This window comes from Oryctolagus cuniculus, chromosome 6 (assembly GCF_964237555.1).
Source record: "Oryctolagus cuniculus chromosome 6, mOryCun1.1, whole genome shotgun sequence".
Classification (NCBI taxonomy): Eukaryota; Metazoa; Chordata; class Mammalia; order Lagomorpha; family Leporidae; genus Oryctolagus; species Oryctolagus cuniculus.
In genome coordinates this window covers 23,018,496-23,042,245 of record NC_091437.1, presented here as the reverse complement: position 1 = coordinate 23,042,245, position 23,750 = coordinate 23,018,496, and the positions used below count along the sequence as shown (strand labels likewise).

Sequence of the window (23,750 nt, the reverse complement as noted above, 5' to 3'; positions counted from 1 at the left end):
ATGCGCCTGGGATGTAGCAGTGGAGGATGGCCCACGTGCTTGCGCCCCTGCACCCACGTGGGAGACCTCCGGGGGACGCTCCTGGCTCCTGGCTCTGGCCTGGCCCAGCCCTGGTCCTGGCGGCCACCTGAGGAGTGACCCAGTAGATTCATCTTTCTGTAACTCCTTCAAATAACTAAATCTCAAAAAAATTAAATTCTCGATCCCATCGTCACAGGAACAGATAGGGCTACAGTAGTTCGCTTTCTACCTCACTTTATGTACTTACTGTAAAGTTTCTGGCCTATCAGTCACCATCTACAAACCTGCCCTCCCAGAAGAGGTTCCCTTCCTCAGTGTTTCCCGACAAAGCAGAGGCCCCAGAACCGCAGCCGCCGCTGAGAAGACAGTGTGGACCGGTGGGAAAAGGGTGGACAGAGGAGGGGGCCGTGCCCCTCTCCTGCTACAGTGGCGTCTCCTGGAGGGGACGAGTGATAGCACTGAGTACTACTGGGTGGGGCGCTGCCTGCCAGTGGGAAACAGGAGGAACACCAAATCCCGCGGGTACACGCACAGCGAGGAGTGAAGTCAAATACAACACCTCATCCGGTGGCCTGGAGATCGACGTCCACCCCGGTGGCTGCTCACACCCAGGAGGAGCGCCACATAACCTCCTCAACCCCACTGCCCAGCAGGCTGGGAAGATGGGAGTTGTGAAACATCATTTCAACTACCCCCATAAAACACCAGGAAACAAGACCAACTGCACCAGTAGTGTTTGTATTTAACAGGAAAGATCAATAAAGACAACAGGTAGGATACGCACAGAGATTTGAGAGTTTATAAAGGGCAGGTGCACATACACACACTTGAGGGGGAGTGGGCCTAGGGGCTGAGATGCGGGCATCCGGTGCCACTCCTGGTAGACAACGGGCTGCTTCCTGCTCAGGTGGCCCGGGCGGGGCCGCAGTGATGTCTCAGGTAGGTAGTTGTGTTTCCAGTGCCCATGTGGGAGATCCGGAGGGACAATTTTCACATGCTGAATGCCACCAGAAAATGTCAGAAGTGGTCTTAAAACTGCCACATTATTCTGGAGAGATCTTTCACGTGTATTACGCATGTGAGCTGTTGTGCCAACAGTCTAACTATATTATAAAAAACTTACACACAAAATCTGTCTAAAGAAAGGATGGTGGCTAAGATGTTGATAACCCAGATTGAAGTACCTGGGTTCAACACCCAGCTCCTGAATCCAGCTTCCTGCTGATGTAGACCCTAGGAGGCAGTGGCGACCTCTTAGTGACCGAGCTCCTAACACCTGTGTGGGAGACTCGGCTTAACTTCCTAACTCCCAGCTTCAGCCCTACCCAGCCAGCTGTCGTGGGCATCTGGAGAGTGAGACAGTGGACATGTGCTCGCTGTCCCCCTGAGGAAAAATAATGCAAGAAAGGAGAAAGGGAGAGAAAAAGACAATTACAAGCTTCACTATTTCCTTCTTCCACCTTGCAAACTAGTTTTAGATAACAAGCAATCAAAATCCAAGGGCAAAACAAAGATCATCAGTGACTTCCAAGCCTGAATGTGTCACAGAATCACTACACGTTATTAACCATAACATTAGACCAGTAAAAAGTTAAAGAGAAATGTTTGTTATCTCTGAAGATTTCAATCCCCACCAAACTTTCCAAATCTGAGACCCACACCCAGGCTCTGGGCTGGTTTGGGGAATGGGAAAAATGGATTCAGAAATCCACAGTAGTGGCTGGCAATGTGGTACAGCAGGTTAAACATCCACTTGCAACACCAGCACCCTATATGAGAGCCTGTTCAAGTCCCGGCTGCTCCACTTCTGAGGCAGCAGCCTGCTGACGTGTCTGGGAAAGTGGCGGAAGATGACTCAAGTGCTTGAGCCCCTCCACCCACATGAAGACCCAAATGGAGTTCTAGCCTTCTGGCTTCAACTGGGCCCAGTTCAGATGCTGCAGCCACTGGGGAGTGAACCAGCGAATCAAGCACTCTCTCTCTCTCTCTTCACCTCTCTGTAACTCTGCCTTCCAAGTAAATACTTTTCTTTAAAGATTTTATTTATTTGAGAGGTAAAGTTACAGACAGAAGAGAGAGAGAAAGGTAGGTCTTCCATCCACTGGTTCACTCCCCAAATGACTGCAACAGCCAGAGCTGAGCCAATCTGAAGCCAGAAGCCAGGAGCTTCTTCCAGGTCTCCCACGTGGGTGCAGGGGCCCAAGCACTTGGGCCATCTTCTGCTACTTTCCCAGGTGCACTAGCAGGGACCTGGATTGGAAGAGGGCAGCCAGGACTTGATCCGGCGTCTACAGCAAATACTGGCACTGCAGGAAGCGGCTTTAACTGCTCTGCTTATCTTATGCTTATGTTATGCTGTTTCCCACTGGCAGGCAGCGCCCCACCCAGGGCTGTGGTACAGTGGTACTCAGTGCTGTCACTCGTCCCCTCCAGGAGACGCCACTGTAGCAGGAGAGGGGCACGGCCCCCTCCTCTGTCCACCCTTTTCCCACCGGTCCACACTGTCTTCTCAGTGCTTGTCTTATGCTGCCACAGTGCCAGCTCTAATGTGGCCAGGGAAGTGCAGTGGAGGATGGCCCAAGTACTTGGGCCCTGCACCCCATGGGAGACCAGAATAAGTACTTGGCTCCTGCCTTCGGATCAGCGCGGTGCACCGGCTGCGGCGGCCATTGGAGAGTGAACCAACGGCAAAAAGGAAGACCTTTCTCTCTGTCTCTCTCTCTCACTGTCCACTGTCAAAAAACAAACAAACAAACAAACAAACAAACAAACAAAAAGCCCACAGTATATTTTGAGAATCTGAGTTCTCAAAAGGACTCCTTTAAGAGCCTGACACTGCGGCACAGTGTGTTAAGCTGCCACCTGCAGTGCCGGCATCCCATATAGGTACTAGCTCAAATCCTGGTTGCTCCATTTCTGATCCAGCTCCCTGTTAATGTGCCTGGGAAAGCAGCAGAAAATGGCTCAAGTATTTGGGTCCCTGTGCCCATGTGGGAGAAGCTCCAGGCTCCTGGCTTTGGCCTGGCCCAGTCCTGGAATGTTGTGGCCATCTCTTTTTCTGTCTCTCCCTCTCCCTGTAATTCTGTTCAAATAAATAAATACATCTTATATTAAAAATAACTCCCTTAAGCAAAGGTGTGTGGAAAAGAAGCCACCTTCTAGTGTCCTTGGGTGAGTGGAAGGCATGAGCGCTCCTTAGGAATTCCAGGATCATCGGATGGTGAAGGACACCTGAACATCAAATGCCTGCGGTTGACAGGCTGCATCACTCACTATCAAGTCCAAATGATTAAATGGGAAACTATTCCAACCACTGGTTCACTTCCCATATGCCCAAAACACCTAGGGTTAGGCCAGAGCAAAGCCAGAGGCCTGGAACTCATTCCTGGTCTCCCACATGGGTGGCAGGGACTCAAGTACTTGAGCGATGGCCTGCGCCTCCCAAGATGCACATTAGCCAGCGGCTGGATCAGAAGCTGAGCGGGGATTCAAACCCAGCCACTCCAGTATGGCAAGAAGAGAAAACTGTGGTGGAAATGACATCTAGGATAAAGAGTTACAGTTTTAGGAAAATGCCCCATTTTATCACTTTTTAGGTAAGAGTTTTGCCAGCAGGCAAATACTGAATCCTCACATTTCCTTTATTCCATAAGATACAAAACTGAAAAGATGACACTATCTAAAACGTGAGCTACCAGGTATTTCCATATATTAAAAACCATTTCTTGTATTCTGTAACTGCAGCTTTTACAACAACCCTAGAAAATGCGTGAGAGTTAACTCTGAATTCCATTTCTCCAAAGGGGTTCAACTTCCCTTTTTACTTCATACTTTTTTCAGCCCTCCACAACAGAACAACGTCAGTGCAGTCAGACTTTCTTCTTAGAGGCTGGAGCTCAAAAATCACGAACTCCTATAAGCTGATGCCATATTTGGAAGTGAACAAGGTCAAGAAAAATAATCAAAAGTGAATTCCTCCCTGGTCATGTGACTTGACAGTAAGCTCGCTCTCTCTGTTTCTCTCTCACACACACACACACACACACACACACACCAGTTAACCTGTAACAGACTAGTAAGGAGAAACCAGCACTGCAGGGATTTCATAAAGAATATGTCTGTTTACTTTTTCTTCACATTCCTACTTGGACCCCTGCTTGAAAAAAACTTAAAAAAAAAAAAACCACCTTCAAAACCCTTAACTGCCAGCGTCTCGGACTCAGTGCTGAATGAGAGGCATGGGGAACAGAGCGCTGAGCTGCAGAGGGCTGGCCTCAGAGCAGAGCAGCTGTTTCATGAAGCAACGTGCAAAAAGACACGTCCCACCGCAGTGCGAGCTCACCGCTCGGTTTCCAAACACCACCTCAAGTCAGTGAATCTCTCCCACCCCTCTCCCTTCCCTCCACACACTCATTCTCTCCTGGCTCCTTCCTTCTACACACGAACACATACATCCCTTTCTAAAAGACAAACTTCAGCTTTTCCTGACAAGAGACTCCCTTCCTTACATAAAAACCACACACCAGCATGGGAACAACTGGTAGCTCTGTGAAGAGCTTTTTTGCAGACCACACTGGGCTATCCATTCAGAACCTGCCTGCTAGAACTAAGCCCTATCTAAAAAGTAGCAAAATGGGGCATTTTCCTAAAAATGCAACCATTTACCCCCGACTTCATTGCCACCACCTATCTAAAATACACACCACGACCATCCCTCACTAAGGACCTTAGCTGATGGCCTCAGACACAACTGCCTCACAGCTCTGTGGGCCTGGCTTGCTGGTGTGCCACTCGACATTAACCTGCGTCCTACAACTGGCTTAATGTGCTTACAAATTGCAACATTCAAGAACTGGTTCTCATTTAAAACAAACAAAACCAACTCTTTATGTGAAGGGAGGAACTGCCTACCACTAAAGAACAGTGGTCCCCTGCACTGTCACTGCACACCAACAGTGAGACAGGAAATGAGGCAAGTGTACCCGGCGTCCTAAAGGATCGGGGCAGGACGGAGCCTTCGTCCTTTCCCCCAAGCCTCGGCTCTGTAGGAGTGTGTGTCACTGTGGGACAACTCTAGCTTGTAAATGAGCATCATCTCCCCTGTGTTTGTCTTACGCTAAGCATCAAGAACATCAAAGACCAAAAGACTTCCTGGAATAAATTTTTAGTGTAAAACCTAATTTTGGATAGTAAGTTGCCAGAATTTTTTTTCACTCTTTATTTTCATCTACTTGAAAGACAGGGAGAGAAATATGGAAAGGCAGTAGGAGAGAGGTAGGGGGTGGGGGAGAAAGAGACAGACACATCAGTTTTCCATTTGCTGGCTTATCTCCCAAATGCCACAACATCAAGGACTGGGCCAAGCCAACGGCAGCGGCTAGAACTCGGTAGCAAGGGCCCAAGCACTTCAGCCATCTTTTTCTGCCTCCCAGGATACGCTAGCAGGAAGCTGGCTCCGAAGCAGAGGCCAGCATCCCATAGGAGCGCCAGTTCAAGGCCTGGCTGTTCTGCTTTGGATCCAGCTCCTCCTAATACACCTGCGAAAGCAGGGGAGAACGGCCCACGTGTTTGGGCCCCTGCCACACATGTAGGAGACCTGGATGGGGTTCCGGGCTCCTGGCTTTGGCCTGGCCCAGCACCGGCCATTGCGGACATTTGGGAAGTAAACCAGTGGAAGATCTCCATATCTCTTGACCTCTCCCTCTGTGTTAACTCTGGTCTTTCAAATAAATTAATTAATCTATTAAGGGGGGGGGAGGCAGAAGCCAGGACTTGAATTCTGATTTTGGTCTTGTGGATCCCAAGCAGCAGCCTAGACCAACGCTCACCCCTAGATTTTTCTCACAAACACATCTGTATAACATGTCTCTCACATGAACACCTATATCAACAGGATTAGAGAAAGTAGCAGTGGACAAAGTATTTAAGGAAAGATCATTTTAGAAAAACGCATACAGAATTAACTTTATTTTAAAAGGAATTTAGAAAACATGAGCAAATATTGATACTGCAGTAAAAACAAATTAAAGTCTGTACATCATTCAAATTTTAAAAATGAGTTGGTGACACTAAAAATGTACTAACAGAGTAATTATGCTTCATTTTAAATCAAAATACTAACAGTGGCTCATCACAACATGTACAAACACAAAGGAAATGCTAAAATGATGTAAAACTCTGAATCCGGGAGTGATCCAGTTGGCTGACGGGAGCACCAAAGTGTCACCAGTGTGGGACCGTCATGTACTGTACCACAGGAACAAACGACCACCAGGTGGGAAAGACAAGCAAAGAAACAAACTCGGAGCAGGGGGGCCATGACGCCTGGAATTTTAGAGTATTTATCTGGTTCTGCTGTCATACGTGTCTCATCTGTTTTCTTCCTTCAGGAAAGTAAGTAGATATGTGAGGAGTCTAACAATATCTTTCGATTGGACTATTTTTCAATAAGGTTTAGCTCCTATGGAAAACTAACGACTGACACTCCTGGTCGTGTTCTCCACTGACTATGCTATTAAAATGACTGTCTTAACTATAGTATGCTTTGATTTTTTTGTTTGTTGTAAAAATTATAAGCCAATAACATCTAAAGAATTTTTGTATAACTTAAGAAAAAGAACTATTTAATTCCTGAAAAAAAAAAGTTTTCAAGAAATGACAATAATATGAAGTTCTAATATACATCAGAAAAGAAAACTTGGTAAGCCCACTATAGCAATTTACATGAGAATAGTCAGGTACTAGGTCTTGAGGGCTCGAAAATAGAATTTATGATTCCTTGTGCATTCAATTTCACTGAGAAATGCTGAAGACATATTAATCCTAAAACATGGACACCACTATACTTTAAAATTTCTAAGAAAAAATTCATAACCTACTCAATAATCCTGAAGGAAATCAGATTACAAGCCATAAGGTGTATGCATGTACTATATATACAGATGTATAAACACTTTCAGGATGAAAAAGCTATAGGACCTAATATTTATAGGCTACAGTCCCTTTCTTTTAAAGATGATTAAAAATAATTAGTAGCTGGGCACAGAGTCAGAGGCTGTAAGAGGAACCTGTTAAGTAGTAAATACTAAAACCCTTTGCAGTGTAAAGAAATGCAAAAAATTCTTATTCTATAAATCTTTAATTTTACAAAAACCAAAAGTAGTCCAACTGTTGCCCATTTACAGTAAAAACTGAAACAAAAACTCTGAACCTACTGTGTAAAACTTCGATTACAATATTCTTAAATCCAGTTCATATTGTTTCACTGAGTCAAGTAAGATCGAAGATCAAAGTGGAAGGGGGCACAAAATATGGCAGAGAATTTTACATTTTTTCAGGAGATGACCACAATTTCATTGACAGAGGTTAAGGTGAGGAGCCCCCAGTGACTTGTGCACAATTATCTCCATCTGTTAACCCCCGACTATTACCCAGACAGCTAAAATATCAGTATTTAAGTTTTACAGTAGAGGACATTCTACTCTGAAAACAGGCCTGTTTTAAATACAGTTTGAATAATGGTGGGGTACTTACTGACAGAGATTTTTTTAGCAAATACTGCTTTCTTGTACTTAAAAATTTAGCAAGACAGAATTTTTAAAATCTTAATTTACAATACATTGTAAACATCAGACAACAACTGTCACACGTATTACAGACCGGCACAGGTAAAAATGTTTTTTCCAGATGTTTATAAGACTTTGTATCTTCCTTTATTTGTTGGTTGGTATGAATTTTGCTAAAATAAGAAAAAAGATATATGGTCAGGCAAAGAAAAAAAAGCAGAAAAGTTAAAATCAAGCCCTCTATCACTTTATAAAACTACCAGATATTTAACACAGAAAGTGTCAGTATTATTGCACTGAGGAAGAAGAAACTGTTCAATAACGAATCCTTTCTCTTTGTTTACTCAACTACTCCCTGGCAACTGCATTCTGGCTCAGCTGGGTTCTTTCCCCTCCTTGGTGAAAAGTTTTCCGCACTCATTTAGAGGCTACTCCCTTTGCTCTGGTTTTGTGCACCCTCCCTTCTTCAAACTTTCTACCCTTCTCCCAAAAACAATGTTCGCAAGGCGTGGTTCCTAACCTCCCCCTGGCGATGCAGACACAGGGCTATGTCTGCCTCCTTGGGAAAGGCGGCCTGGAAGGGGTGCCTGACTGAAAATCCAGCCGGTCATGCCTAAGTCTAACAGCACTGGCAACAGCATGTCCTGGCAGACACGAGGAGTAGCTGGAATCTTCGCTGCTGGCGGAGTGTGAATTAGTGCAACTCCTTCAGCAAACCCTCCTAATAGCTGAACCACACATACCTTATAATTAGCAATTCCACTCCCAGGTACATGCCCAGGAGAAAAATATACTAATGTGCAAAAAGGGACATGGAAAAATGTTCACAAAAGTGTTAGGCTAGAGAACCAACACTGGAATAACCCTGAAGTCCATAATGTCACACATTCATGTAATTTAATACCATGTAGCATCAAAATACATGAAGTACTGCTGTATGCAACACCACTGACTGAGTCCCTCAAAATAATGCTGAGGGAAAGCAGCAAAATACAAAACGTGCACACAGCACTCGCCTGCACGTACACGGAGCTCAACAGTAGACAAAGAGGACTCGTGGCTTACAAGCCACCCCAGGGGTGCACCCGGGGGAGGTGAGTGGTGACTTGGGGGTGGCTTCTGGAATGCTGCTGGTGGTCCACATTTCTAGATCTGAGGCGTGATTACCCTGGTATGCTTCCTCTGTGGAAACTCAGCAAGTTCTATGTTTATGATTTGTGTACCTGTCTATATAGTACGTGTAATAAAACTATAAAAGCAAGACAAATAAGCCCCAAGGTTTTCACTCACCAGCCTTATCAGTTCTTCTTTTATGAGCCTGGTGATTTCTGCTTTTGCTTTCTGCACGGCCAGTTCATTGGCACCTGGTGATTAAGTGGAAAACATATTACTCATGTTATTAGAATGACAATGGATTTTAATCTATGTCATGGACATCCATGAAAAAACACAGTAGGTAGCTTTTAGGGACACCATGCTGTCTGTTACGATGACTTTTCAAAGCCTGGTAGGACAGCGCCCACACTCTTACTACTGCCTGCTTCCTACTCTGATCACCCTTACAGCTTCCAGCATGATCACTAGCAGTCACGTTACATGCACTATTTAGTGTTCTTTTTAAAATAGTGCTACTTATTTCAAAGGCAGAAAGAGACACCCAGATACAGAAAGACAGAAAGTGATCTTCCATCTGCTGTTTCACTCCCCAACAGCCTACAATGGCTGTGGCCACAGCAGGCCCAAACTGGGTGCCAGGAATGAAACCCAGGACTCCAGTGTGGGTGGCTGACTCAACACTTGCATTAGCAGGAAGCAGGCACTGTGGTGTGGGAAGAGGGTGGCCCATGTCACACGAAGTAGCCACCCCACTTTAAGAGTTCATGGTATGTTCATTAAGAACAGCAAAGAAAGATGACGAGCAATTTGCCTAGAAAAGTCTAAGAGGAAATGAAACACCCTTGGCTTAACAATACTTATTAGACATCTGTTAGGTTCTCTGAAGTCTGCTAACGTTTGAGGAAGGCGTCCTCTGAACACAGCCTCACAGATCCACGGAGGACTACCCTAGCTGAAGGAGGAGGGAGGACATGGAGACTGTTCTGCAAAGAGAACCACACGTGAAGTGGAACAGAATGAGGAAAGGCACGCACAGCATGGCTGAGAAACAGTGTGAAGACAGCTAGCTTACTGACAGCAGAAGATGGGCTGGGGACGCTCATTCATGGTTCCTCACTGAGGAACCATCGGGCTGGCACCACCTGTGATACCCTGCGAGAGAGTGATTACGCAAACAACTCCTCTTCACGCTCTGTACGGTCTTGTAGAACAGACAAACCTGTGACGACATTCTGCAGGGCAGGTGGGAAGGAGCTCAGCGGTCACTCACATTCACTGTTAACCAGCTCCCTGCCGCCCAGGCAGAGGGCCCCAAGCCTCACAGCACCGTGCCTACCCCTGCGGGGACGCACGCTCTCCTGAGGCACCACGGACAAGGGGTTTTTACTGACTGAACGTGAACAGCAAGATGGTAAGATGTGACTATCAAGTTAAATGAGTAACAAAGGTGCTGAATCTAGGGAGACGGCGTTCTCAACAACGCTGCTAAGTGCAATTTAATTGAGATTGCTGTAGCTAAAGGGCTCACAAGACATCCAGTGGGAAATGGAAATGAAGCCAGTGGGCACAGGCCAGAAGGGGAGGGGAGGCAGAGGTCAGAGGACCACCAAGGGCAGAGGGCGAGACGTGCAGTCGGCACAATGTCCATGAGCAGGGAGGCACCAACAGCACAGGCCACACCGACTGACGAGGAAAAAGCCGGACGAAGGAAGCCAGAGACTGGTCTGGCAAAGAAAAGGGTGGCAATGCAGAGAGTCACACTAGTGTTATCTTATATTTTAAAAACTAATAGCAGAGTGGCCAGGGAGTGCAGTGGAGGATGGCCCAAGTACTTGGGCCCTGCACCCCATGGGAGACCAGGAGAAGCACCTGGCTCCTGCCATCGGATCAGCGTGGTGTGCTGGCCACAGCGCGCCGGCCATTGGAGGGTGAACCAACGGCAAAGGAAGACCTTTCTCTCTGTCTGTCTCTCTCACTGTCTACTCCGCTTGTCAGGGGAAAAAAAAAAACAAAACTAATAGCAGAAAGAATTCCTACGAAAAAGAAAGATTTTCTCTCTTACTAGAGGTGAATAACTCTTCTGACCCCAGAGAGCATGAGAAACACAGAGAAAGACCGACAGGAAGGAAAGAGTTGAGGGTATGGCTGTGCAGTCACAGCCCTGTACAGACACAAGCCACAGCACTTCAAAGCTGTGTGGGGACAGTGGGTACTGGGAAGGAGGAGACATGGGTAAAGGGGAGCGGAGGACAGAATCAAGCACCAGAGCAGACAGCACCACAACCAGAAGGAAAGTGTGCAGAACGTCAGTCAGCTGCCAGGCATGAGACGGTGTGACGCTCACCGCTCATCTTCCTGTGCTTTTTTTTTTTAAAAGAAAACTGACAGTCTCAGGTCCACATGGCTGATTTTCCGAGCTCAGCTAAGCCTGACCATTGCTCCAGTTTAGACGTTTCACTTACGTAATTCTCTAGGTAATAGGTTACCTACGTTTATAGGTAGTCATGAAAAACGGGCACTTCCTCTCATTGGTCCTAAAACAAGTGTGGCTGCTTTTGAGGGATTCTCTACTAGTTAAAAGAGAGGGTCACAGACCAGGCTATATAAATTACACAGCGGCACTGGGCACAAAAGTCCTTCCTGTTCTTCCCTCCGCCTGGTGGGAGGCCTGGAGCTGCCAAGCCACACAGAGGGCCTGGGGTCCTCCAAGCACAGAACTACAGATGACACCAGCTTGCCTTGCACACCAGCAACACGTGTTTTCTCTCTGTTAGCGCTGTACTTGGCACTTCAAAGTCTAAATGACCTTTGAAAAACCTCCCTCTCCAGCAACCCTCCAACAGCTCCAGGTCATTCTACTCACTGGTCTCAGCGCTGCCCACAAGCACCTTGTCTCCAGCACACCCTTCACAGTCTCAACAACATGACCTCCCTGTGGCGAACACAAAGTTCACTCCAGAGTATTAACAAAAGTAGATGTTACTTCCTGAGCGCAGGATGACAGAGGAGGGATGGGACCAGAACCAAACCGAGAGGAAGGAAAAGGAAGCAGAGGCTGTGTGATGTAAGTGGCGGACATCTCATCTGGCACACAGCAGAGCTCTGATAAAGTGATGTACAAGGCCAGGTCAACAGCCAGGTCTGCATCAGGCCAAAGCCAGCAGCCAGGAACTGCAGCTGGGTCTCCCAGGTGGTGGCAGGGGTCCAATCACCTGAGCCATTATCTGCCGCCTTCCCACATGCATTAGCAAGAAGCTGGATCAGCAGCAGAACAGCCGGGACAGATGAAGCTGTCCGATTCACAATGCCAGTATGGCTTAACTCTGCATCACAACACTGGCCCCTACCAAAGGCTTTCTCATGAAGCCTCCCTGAGCACCCCGTGTCTCCATCTTGCACAGCCTAATGAACACAGCGGCAAACAACTGTGCAAAGCTAACAGTCATTTTCTCTGCTTGAAGCCCTAGGTGCTAGCAACCAAATAATAATAATAATTTTACCAAATAATAAGAACGTCACATGATTTATACACACAGAGTCACTGGCAAGTCAAAAGTCTCTCAGAACACATCAAAGGAAGCCATTTTAAAACCCGACTTGAAACAGCTAAGTCAGTTTCTCAAAGTCATAAACATGAAGAATAAAAAACATGCAATGTGCCTACTTCTGGACCCATATGCTTTGCATAACATTTTTTAAAAGATTTATTTATTTATTTATTTATTTGAAAGTCAGAGTTACACAGTGAGAGGAGAGAGAGAGAGAGACAGAATCTTCAATCCGACGGTTCACTCCCTAATTGGCCACAACAGCCAGAGCTGCACCGATCCAAAGCCAGGAGCCAGGAGCTTCTTCCAGGTCTCCCACATGGGTGCAGGGGCCCAAGGACTTGGGCCATCTTGTACTGCCTTCCCAAGCTATAGCAGAGAGCTGGATCGGAAGAGGAGCAGCCAGGACTGGAACCGGCGCCCGTATGAGATGCCGGCGCTTCAGGCCAGGGTATTATTAACCCGCTGCGCCACAGCGCTGGGCCCTTTGTATAACATTTAAAAACATGCAGGCAGCTTCCTGGACGGCAGTGGTGCAGGGTGAACACATAAAGGCTGCATCTGAGTTTTACCTGTGCCACAGATCATTATTCTTAATTCAGAAAACCTAATCAAGAATCCAGCACAGCAGGGAACTCCAAAAGCCTATCCCTCCACAAAAGGAAATAAATTTATAAAAATACAACTTTAGAGCCGGCGCCGCGGCTCACTAGGCTAATCCTCCGCCTTGCGGCGCCGGCACACCGGGTTCTAGTCCCGGTCGGGGCGCCGGATTCTGTCCCGGTTGCCCCTCTTCCAGGCCAGCTCTCTGCTGTGGCCAGGGAGTGCAGTGGAGGATGGCCCAAGTGCTTGGGCCCTGCACCCCATGGGAGACCAGGAAAAGCACCTGGCTCCTGGCTGCTGCCATCGGATCAGCGCGGTGCGCCGGCCGCAGCGCGCCGGCCGCGGCGGCCATTGGAGGGTGAACCAACGGCAAAAGGAAGACCTTTCTCTCTGTCTGTCTCTCTCTCACTGTCCACTCTGCCTGTCAAAAAATAAATAAATAAATAAATAAAAATAAAAAATACAACTTTAGGCCGGCGCTGCGGCTCAACAGGCTAGTCCTCCGCCTGCGGCGAAAGCACCACAGGTTCTAGTCCTGGTCGGGGCACCGGATTCTGTCCCGGTTGCTCCTCTTCCAGGCCAGCTCTCTGCTGTGTAGCCCAGGAGTGCAGTGGAGGATGGCCCAAGTCCTTGGGCCCTGCACCCGCATGGGAGACCAGGAGAAACACCAAGCTCCTGGCTTTGGACCAGCGCGGTGCGCTGGCTGCAGCGCACCAGCCGCAGCAGCCATTGGGGGGTGAACCAACGGAAAAGGAAGACCTTTCTCTCTCTCTCTCTCTCTCTCTCTCACTGTCCACTCTGCCTGTCAAAAAAAACAAACAAACAAACAAAAAAAACTTTATTTGGGCTCTGGAAACCAATTAAAACTTTCTAATATCCAAACACAAAAGAAAGAAGAAAAGGAAATAGCAACCATGTCTCGGGACCAGAGCATTTAGTGTGTAACTAACTCTGACCCCACCTGCCCTTCAACCTCTGCCAGCTCCCCACTGCCTACCCACAGCCTCGAAGACAGCAGTCCACACGCCCAGGACCATCTAGCACGCTACTCTCCAAGCCAGCTGTCTGGTGGCTCTCTGCTCAAAAGGCTTGCCTGCACTTCACCTAACCTGGACTCTCCCAGGAGAGAGCCAACACTAGAGGGGGACAAAGGCACTCTCAGCTGCAAGGGCACTAGACACTACCCTGGGGCAGGTAACAGGGCAAACACAAAAAGCTCTGACTAAGGGCTTTGTACAGCTGCCATACATTTGTAGGAACCTAGAAGGCCGTGTGTAGGTCCAGGACTGTGTCTGGGCTCGAAAAAGACCTGGGAAGGCTCTTGGCTGTCACCTGAGATGGCTGACCCCTAGACTGTGTAAGCAGACAGTGAACGCTAACGCTGAGTTACAAGCTGTCTGGCTAAAAGCGCAAAATTTGCCCCAATACAGAACACCTGCAAAGACTAAGAGATTTTTTTTTATCTCTCCCCAGACATTTAAGGAGCTCTGTAAAATCACTTGCTGACTTCAGTAGCCTCACACAAAAACGCAGAGACCATGCAGAGACATGGAAGATGCTCCTGGCTCCTAGCTTCAGATCAGCCCAGCTCTGGTTGTTGTGGCCATTTGGGGAGTGAATCAGCTGATAGAAGATCTCTTTATCTCTCCCTACTCTCTCTCTAACTCTGCCTTTCAAGTAAATAAATAAATCTAAAAAAAATCATCATATGGCCTAATATTGCTGATTCACTTTCTAAACTAAATTATGGCCAGAACACTCCCCACAGAAGCATGAATGAGTCAGTCCTTTCAGAGACTTCAAATTTGACTGAGCTGTCAAAACGGAGAGAGTCTCACAACAAATCAGTCACCTTTGTACAGATACCAAACTTCTACCGAACTCTCCCCCAGTGATTTAGGAAACTATCCTTTCTACTATCGTTTCTTAGAACTGCTCCTTATCTCCCCCCTCTCTGCAAGTGACCTCACGTTCTCCTGCGTCTAGGACACCGACATCAACCTTAATCCTACAGGACATACTTTCAATCGCCAAGTAGATTTTGCGCTCTCCTTCCTTGGGCTCTTTGCCAGGAGGGAAATACGTTCCTCTGATTGTGATTGCGGCTTCCGAGTATTCGCTGATTCTCTGCAGAGCCTCCTTGGAGGTAACCTTCCACCTGGCAGTCTGAAACAAAGGGTGGGGAGGAAAAACACATTGTAACAGGATTTTTAAAACCTGATGTGCTGACAAACAGTAGGGTGGCTAATATTACATTATCCACAATGTCAAGATTATCATTAATATATGCCTGCATTATGACTCCATTTAGCTTCTAACCTACCTAGGACACATTTGCAAAAATAAAAAATAAAATTTCTATTGTTTCCCTCATCTATGTAGAAAGTAAGTAGCCATTAAAATTTTCACAGGTCTAAAAGAAGGGATTTTTGCTGCTCAAGAATCAAGAGTTTCTACCTCATGATGAAGTTCAAAACTTGTTACTTGCCTGTGGGAAGTCATTGATCTCTAATTCTTCCTCGTATCTCTTAAAAGACTCATTCTGTCCACCATCCTGTCTCTCCTCTTCTTGCTTCTCTAAAGGCACGTAATTGAGCTTGGCATTGATCTTCTCAGCAAGCTGCTCTGCGATGGTTTTCGCAGACACAGTAGGTGCGAGAATGGTGCCGCCTCTGAGGATTGCATTGGTGGCCTGCTGCATCACATCCTGCAGGGGAGAAGATCCACAGTCAAATCTCAAAGGGGCACAGAGACAGGGCCAGGAAGCCCACCCCAAGTTCTTCTCTGCAAAGTCACTAACTCTGTTTAAAAGGCCAGCGTTGCGCAGCAGAGTAAACTGCTGCCTGCAACACCAGCATCCCATACGGGCACGGGTTCAAGTTCCATCTGCTCCACTTCCAACCTAGTTCCCTGTTAATGTGCCTGAGAAAGCAGCAGAGGGTGGTTCAAGTGCAGGGTCCCTGCCACTCAAATGGAGACCGGGACGGAGTTCCAGACCCATGGCTTTGCCTGATCCAGCCCCTGCCTTTGTGGCCATTCAGGGAGTGAACCAGCACATGGAAGGTCAATCTCTGTCTCTGCAAATAAACAATATAAATCCTAAAAATACAAACAAAAATAAAGCATCTTTCTAATGCAGATTTCCCACCATATGTGCAATGGACCAGTATGAGAATATATTTAAGACTAACAGTTTAATACATCTTCCTTTTTCTTGATGAGAAAACTAAGAATGTTCTATCTTAAATATTCTAATAGATTTTAGATATATCCCTAATGATTAAGGAACACTTGTATCAGATATAGTACAGTATTTCCAGGATAACTGACATACTTTGTGCTTCTTAGGAGTTTCCTTTATACCATTACCATTACCGAGCACCTCCTCCAGATGGGGAACCTGGCGTTCAATAACAGAAATGACTTACTCACAGTCTTCAAAATACTGTTCAGATTCATAAACCATTCCTCGGGTATGCTACAGAAATTAACTGTTAGTGAAAAATAAACAAGAAAGCTTCCAGGAAAATGCTACGGGAAATATTTAAAAACATTTTCTCCACTGTTTGAATCCATGTTAGTTTGAAACACATAGTATGTGCTTCTACATGCAGAGGATTGTTTGGTGTGCCCAATAACTCACCCAATAAAAGCAGGTTAAGAAAGAAAAAAAATAATTAATCTTGGGGATGGGGAAAAACTGCTATAATCCAAAAGTTGTACTTATGAAATTTATATTTATTAAATAAAAGCTTTCTAAAAAAATAATCACTCTTACGATAACTTTGGTAAGATGAGCCAGAATAATGCTCCATAAAACTAAGCCCAAATGCACACTAGAGAAATCATCCAAAGACAATTATAAAAAAATTCTGGGTTAAGAATGCTAAATTTTCAAAAACTCAGAATCTAGGATATCTTATTTACTGACATCTAACATAATTAAAGAACTTACAAAAAGTCTTGACTGAGACTCGGAACAAATTACTTAATACCTGAGACTCGATGCCCAAATTTTTCTGAGCATTGATTCGAAGAGCCAGTCTCTTAGCAATTTCTAACTTCTCAGCATTTCCTGCGGTTGGAGCAGGGACACTCGAAGTTCCAGGAGCAGCCATATCCTTTACTCTCTTCTTTGAATTAAACATGCTTTCAATTTGCTCATCAATCTAGACCAAAGAGAACACAAGGAGGATTAGCAAAAAGTGAATTAGAAACACAAGTTTACAGGGCCGGCACTGTGAAACTGCTGTCTAGGAGGCCAGGCCCACATCCCACACTGGAGTGACAGTTTCAGTCCCGGCTACTTCACTTCTGATCCAGGCCTTGCTAACGAGCCTAGGAAAGCTGTGGAAGATGGAACAAGTACATGGGTCCCTGCCACTGACAGGAAGACACAGATGGAATTCTGGACTCCTGGCTTCAGCCTGGCACAGCCAAAACTGTTGCAACCATTTCGGGAGTGAACCACCAGACGCAAGATCTCTTTCTTTTTCTGTCACTCTCTATCTCGCCATGAAAATAAATAATTAGATCTGAAAAGAGAAAGATCACCCAGTTTTCCCCATCAAGGCAAAAGGAATGATGAACGTCTCAGCACTCCAGGAGTGACGAGCCTTGCTGCCCTTAGCCACATTCCGAGCGAGAAAAATCAGCCTGTGTACAATCCTCTTTAAAGACAAGGCTGACCCAGCAACAAGTGACTTCTGATACTGAGTACAGAAATACAAACAGAGAGAGGTCTTCCATCCACTGGTTTGCTCCCCAAATGGACACAATGACCAGGGCTGGACCAGGTTGAAGCCAGGAGCCAGGAGTTTCTTCTGGTTCTCCCACATGAGTGCAGGGGCCCAAGGACTCAGGCCATCCTCTGCTGCTCTCAGGTAAATTAGCAGGGAACTGGATCAGAAGGGGAGCAGCCAATACTCGAATGGGTGCCCACATAGGATGCTAGCGCTGCAGGCCAGAACTTAACCTGCTACGCCACAGCACCACCCCCCAGAATAGTATTTTTTACATAGTGAATATAACAACCCATATATTCAAAACCAGGAGTTTGGTTTATTCAACTGCAAAACATCCATATAATAAAATATTGCTGTCAACAGGTTAAGGATCAAAAAAAAAAAAAAAAAGGGAAACATTTCTACAAAATGTTGTTTTAACAAATGTAATAAAACAAGAAACTCTCATTTTATCAAAGTATATAAACACAAATACAAACACACACCACCACCACCACCACCCCCTCAACAGACACACAGGAAAGGATAGGACAGGTACACATCCAGGTTTTCAATGACTGGCAACTGGGTAAGATGCAGTACAGAAAGGATGACTTCACTTGGTGACAAAGGGCTGAGAACAATGCTTACATCAACAGCAGCGTCCTCGTCATCTGAATCTTGCAGTCCAAGAGCTGCTTTTTGTAACTTCTTCCTCTCGTTGGCCAAAGCTTGTTCTGTTTCATCAAACTTGAATCCCTTACCAGAGAACCCACTACTCTTTTTAATTATTTTTCCCTCCTTTCAAGGAAAAACAAAACAGTTAATTTCATAGTAAAAACTACAAAGCTTAGGAATTTACAGCAATTAAGTATTTTTCAAGGCAATGTATGTCAACGTAACAAAAACAGCCCTCGACCATGAAAAAACAGCACTGTCTGTAGTCTTCACAAACACTATGCTCCAACAAGAGGGAGCTCTGTTTCACTGCATTCCCTCCAAAGATAAACTGAAAACAGCACTAGCAAGACTCAGAGAACCAGGTACTAAAGATTCAGAACATAGTAATGATTTGCATAAAAGTAGTAAGAGTTAAAAAACTCACAGCTTTCTGCTGATCCTTGAAATCACTCCAGAGTTTCTCAAGATCAGAAGGCACTGTCGTCCCTGACAATTCAAGAGCTTTAATTATGTCCCCAGCATAGCGAGCCTGATCTTCTGTGATAAAAGTATAGGCATAACCCTAATGAGGGATCAAAACATGCAATTATTAGACACCAAGAAAAGAATCCTACTTAGATCACAAACAGGATATATCTGAACCAATTTTAAAGGCCACAGGGTCCTACTAAATTCTTCAACAGTTCAAAGTGTAATATATGAGGTCGTAATCCTAAATTAAGACAAGCAAAACAAGAAAATGCCTAATTTCTATATGTACTAGAAACAGACAATTTTACACAACTGCACTGTCCTATGCATTTACATTCTTTCATACGGTGTTTCATTCTGTTCACTTTTCGCTGGCACTCCCTACCTCTGCTACCTGCCTACTGCACCACTTTAACCTACATTAACTTCCCAGGATATACATTTTGATAGCTCTCTGAAAGATCAGTAATAGATACAAAAATACATGTCTTAATATATTTATATACATATGATTATAGATACATGAGTGTTTATTTTTGTAAGCTCCATTACCTCACTTTCCTGGGGTTCTCTAAATCCCAGGGCTCACACAACGCCAGCAGCAGCAGCTTTTTGGTTCAGGTGAGGGAAAGACAAGTTGTAAGTCTAAGGGTAATAAATCTTATTCAGCTTGCTATCTTCATAAAACCCTCTGCACCTAACAACTAACTGCTGCAATTTCTAAAACATAGTTTAAGATTTCATTTTAGGACTATCAAAACAGTATCACAAAAATTGGCTCCTCATCTGATTTTTTCTGCCCATGAGCTTAAATTATATTTACACTTTCATAGGATTATAAACACTCATAGTGACAGGTGTTTTGGTGCAGCTTATCATCAAAGGGCCAATTCAACTCCTGGCTGCTCTGCTTCAAATCCAGCTCCCTGCTAATGTGCCTGGGAAAACAGCAGGTAATGGTCCAATCACCTGGGCTCCTGCCACCCACAGGGAGACCTGGATGGTGTTCCAGACTCTTGATTTCTGACTGGACCAACTGTATATCTTAAGAGCCATTTAGGGGGCCAGCACTGTGGCACAGTAGGTGAAGCCACACCTGCAATGCTGGCATCTCATGTGGGCACTAGTTCGAGTACCAGCTACTCCATTTTCAATCCAGCTCCCTGCTAATGTGCGTGGAAAAGCTGCGGAAGATGACCCAACTGCTTGGGTCCCTGCACTCATGTGGGAGATTTAGAAGATGCTCCAGGCTCCTGGCTTTGGATCAGCCTGGCTCCAGCACTTGCAGCCATGTGTGGAGTGAACCAGTGGATGGAAGAATGCCCTCTCCTCTTTCTCTCTCTCAAGAACTCTGCTGAGCCGGCGCCGTGGCTCAATAGGCTAATCCTCCACCTTGCGGCGCCGGCACATAGGGTTCTAGTCCCGGTTGGGGCGCCGGATTCTGTCCCGGTTACCCCTCTTCCAGGCCAGCTCTCTGCTATGGCCAGGGAGTGCAGTGGAGGATGGCCCAGGTGCTTGGGCCCTGCACCCCATGGGAGACCAGGAAAAGCACCTGGCTCCTGGCTCCTGCCATCAGATCAGCGCGGTGCGCCGGCTGCAGCGGCGGCCATTGGAGGGTGAACCAACGGCAAAGGAAGACCTTTCTCTCTCTGTCTCTCTCTCTCACTGTCCACTCTGCCTGTCAAAAAAAAAAAAAAAAAGAACTCTGCTTTTCAAATAAGTAAATCTATAAATCTTTAAAAAAAAAATCCAGAGCCATTTAGGGAATGAGCCTTAAAAAGAAGATCTGTCACCCTCTCTGTCACTCTGCCTTTCAAATAAATAAGTCTTGGAGAAAAAAAAAGGCAGTCATACAGAGTAAGAAAGTATATTTCACAGATTATATGTATTCCAAAATCAGATTTTAATTTTAATTTTTAGAATCTAACATTTTTCTTAACTATCATTGATTTGTACTTATTTAAAAGCCGCTGGTTTGCATTCCAAGTGCCCCCAAGAGCTGGTGGTGTGCCAGGCTGAAGCCAGGAGCCCCAGGACTCAAAACACTCAGGCCACCAACTGCTGCCTCCAAGGACGCAGATTCCCAAGAATCTGGAATTCAAAGTGGAGCCAGAACTTGAACCTGGTCAGTCTCATAAAGGGATTCGGGTTCCTGGCTTCAGCCTAGCCCAACCCTGGCTACTGCAGACGTCTGGGGAGTGAACCAGCACCCAAAAGATCTCTGTCTCTCCACCCTCAAATAAAATAAAGAATTCCAATGTCATCTAAAATACTGAGTTAGGGATATACATAAACCTAGAGGTTAAAAATCTGATTCAGATTCCCACATCCTACATTGGAGCACTGTGTTTAGTACCCAGCTTCCGCTCTTGACTCCACTGTCCTGCTGAGCCAGACTCTGGGGGACGGTGGCGACTGGACAAGTTACAGTGCCCTGCCATCCACATATTCCCCTGGCTGTTGCAAGCATCTGGCATGGTGAATCAGTAGACAGGAGATCACTGTCTTTTCTGCCTCTCTCCCTCTGCTTCTCAAATAAAATGCAAACAAAAAAAAATTTTTTTTTAAGATTTTTTTATCTGAAAGTCAGAGTTACGCACAGAGAAGAGAGGCAGAGAGAGAGGTCTTCCATCTGATGGTTCACTCCCCAGATGGCCGCAACGAACACAGCTGTGCTGATCCGAAGCCAGGAGCCAGGAGCTTCTTCCTGGTCTCCCACGCGGGTGCAGGGGCCCAAGGATTTGGGCCATCTTCTACTGCTTTCCCAGGCCATAGCAGAGAGCTGGATTAGAAGTGGAGCAGCCATGGCCGGCGCTGTGGCTCACTAGGCTAATCCTCCGCTTTGCGGTGCCGGCACACCAGGTTGTAGTCCCGGTTGGGGCGCTGGATTCTATCCCGGTTGCCCCTCTTCCAGGCCAGCTCTCTGCTGTGGCCCAGGAGTGCAGTGGAGGCTGGCTCAAGTGCTTGGGCCCTGCACCCCGTGGGAGACCAGGATAAGTACCTGGCTCCTGCCATCGGATCAGCGCGGTGTGCCAGCTGCGGCGGCCATTGGAGGGTGAACCAACGGCAAAGGAAGACCTTTCTCTCTGTCTCTCTCTCTCACTATCCACTCTGCCTGTCAAAATATAAAACAAAAACAAAAACAAAAAAGAAGTGGAGCAGCCAGGACTAGAACTGGCACCCATATGGGATGCCGGCGCTTCAGGCCAAGGTGTTAACCAGCTGTACCACAGCGTCGGCCCACAAATATGGTTTAAAAATAAATTGTATAACATATGTAGGGAGTCAAGGCTGTGGTATAGCAGATAAAGCTGTCACATGCTGGGCCAGCATCCCATATCCATATAGGTGCCAGTTTGTGTGCCAGCAGCTCCATTTCCTATCTTGCTTCCAGCTGATGCACCTGGAAAAGCAACAGAAATTTGGACCAAGTCCTTGGGTCCCTGCACCCACAGGGGAGACCATGAAGAGGCTCCTCACTTCGCTTTGGCCTGGCCCAGATTTGATCACTGTGGACATTTAGGGAGTGAACCAGCTGATAGAAGATCTTTGTCTCTCTCTCTAACTCTCTCCTTAAAACAAAGGAAAAAAAAAAGTCACCTGCAATGCCAACATCCCCTATGGACATCAGTTTGTGTCCCAGATGTTCCATTTTGGATACAGCTCTCTGCTAATGACCTGTGAAAAGCAGCAGAGCATGGCCCAAGTATTTGGGTCCCTGCCACCCACGTTGGAGGTCCAAATAAAAAGTCCTGGCTCCTGCCTTCAGCCTGGCCCAGCCCCAGTCATTGCAACCATTCACTAAGTGAACCAGTGCATGGAAGATCTCTTTCTCTTTCCCTCTTTCTCTAACTCTAACTTTCAAACAAAAAAATAAATAAATCTTAAAGAAAAAAAAAGTACTATGTATACACACACACACACACACACATCCCTTTACATACCTGTGTGATACGTGGGGGATGGGAGTGGCTAGGTATGAGACTGGGTACATTTTATGACATCATATTAAAGAAACAAAACAGCAATGAAAGATCCCAAAGTATACACAACCATGTAGCTGTATGTTATAAACAGTTTTAAGGGCAGAGGAGACCTAAAAGCGTATACAAACTTGCCCACAGCAAGTAACCAGGCATCTGAAACCTGAACAATGCCTAGACAAGTATACATATATAATGATTAACACAGAACATTCATTTGCCACATCCTGCTGATAAGGCCGGCGCCGCGGCTCACTAGGCTAATCCTCCGCCTAGTGGCGCCGGCACACCGGGTTCTAGTCCTGGTCGGGGCGCCGGATTCTGTCCCGGTTGCCCCTCTTCCAGGCCAGCCCTCTGCTGTGGCCAGGGAGTGCAGCGGAGGATGGCCCAGGTGCTTGGGCCCTGCACCCCATGGGAGACCAGGAAAAGCACCTGGCTCCTGGCTCCTGCCATCGGATCAGCGCGGTGCGCCGGCCGCAGCGCGCCAACCGCGGAGGCCATTGGAGGGTGAACCAACGGCAAAAGGAAGACCTTTCTCTCTGTCTCTCTCTCTCACTGTCCACTCTGCCTGTCAAAAAAAAAAAAACACCCTAAACATAGATTATCCACTCCTTAAAATACTACAGAAACAACAGCTATATTGCAATATAATAGAAAGCAAGTGTAAAAACTCTTTTTACCTTGTTGCCTGCTCTTCCAGTGCGTCCTGCTCTGTGCACATAATCCTCATAATGGTTGGGGCAGCTGTAATTGACCACAAGAATCAGATGCTTCACATCAAGACCTCGGGCAGCAACAGAAGTGGCCACGAGAAGTTTGCAGGTCCCATTCTTAAAGTCGTTTATGATGCTGTCTCTGTCGTACTGGTCAATACCTGCGGGAATATCAAAGAGCCATGAAACATCACGTCTCAATTCAATTTTCCATTTCCTCTGACACAATCCAAACATGGAATAAAGAATAAATCCACGATTTTTTTTTTTTTTTTTTTTTTTTTTGGACAGGTAGAGTGGACAGTGAGAGAGAGAGAGAGACAGA

General features: G+C 46.2%; 1 protein-coding gene across 2 annotated transcripts in view; it reads right to left on the bottom strand.

Moving 5' to 3' along the window:
• Nucleotides 1-5,958: 5,958 nt before the first annotated feature.
• Nucleotides 5,959-23,750, bottom strand: part of DDX46 (DEAD-box helicase 46) — a 59,351-nt gene continuing 41,559 nt past the window's right edge. The window contains exons 16-23 of one of the 2 annotated variants that reach the window (XR_011389733.1): nucleotides 23,393-23,586; nucleotides 18,683-18,820; nucleotides 18,229-18,378; nucleotides 16,842-17,022; nucleotides 15,342-15,560; nucleotides 14,875-15,019; nucleotides 8,877-8,950; nucleotides 5,959-7,759 (exon numbers count right to left, since the gene is read on the bottom strand). Coding sequence is in view for 1 of the 2 variants with exons in the window: in XM_008255025.4 (XP_008253247.2) it covers nucleotides 7,712-7,759; nucleotides 8,877-8,950; nucleotides 14,875-15,019; nucleotides 15,342-15,560; nucleotides 16,846-17,022; nucleotides 18,229-18,378; nucleotides 18,683-18,820; nucleotides 23,393-23,586 (1,145 nt within the window). In the remaining variant the exon portion in view is untranslated. The remainder of the gene's footprint in view (nucleotides 7,760-8,876; nucleotides 8,951-14,874; nucleotides 15,020-15,341; nucleotides 15,561-16,841; nucleotides 17,023-18,228; nucleotides 18,379-18,682; nucleotides 18,821-23,392; nucleotides 23,587-23,750) is intronic. The other variant, XM_008255025.4, reaches the window with a different exon arrangement.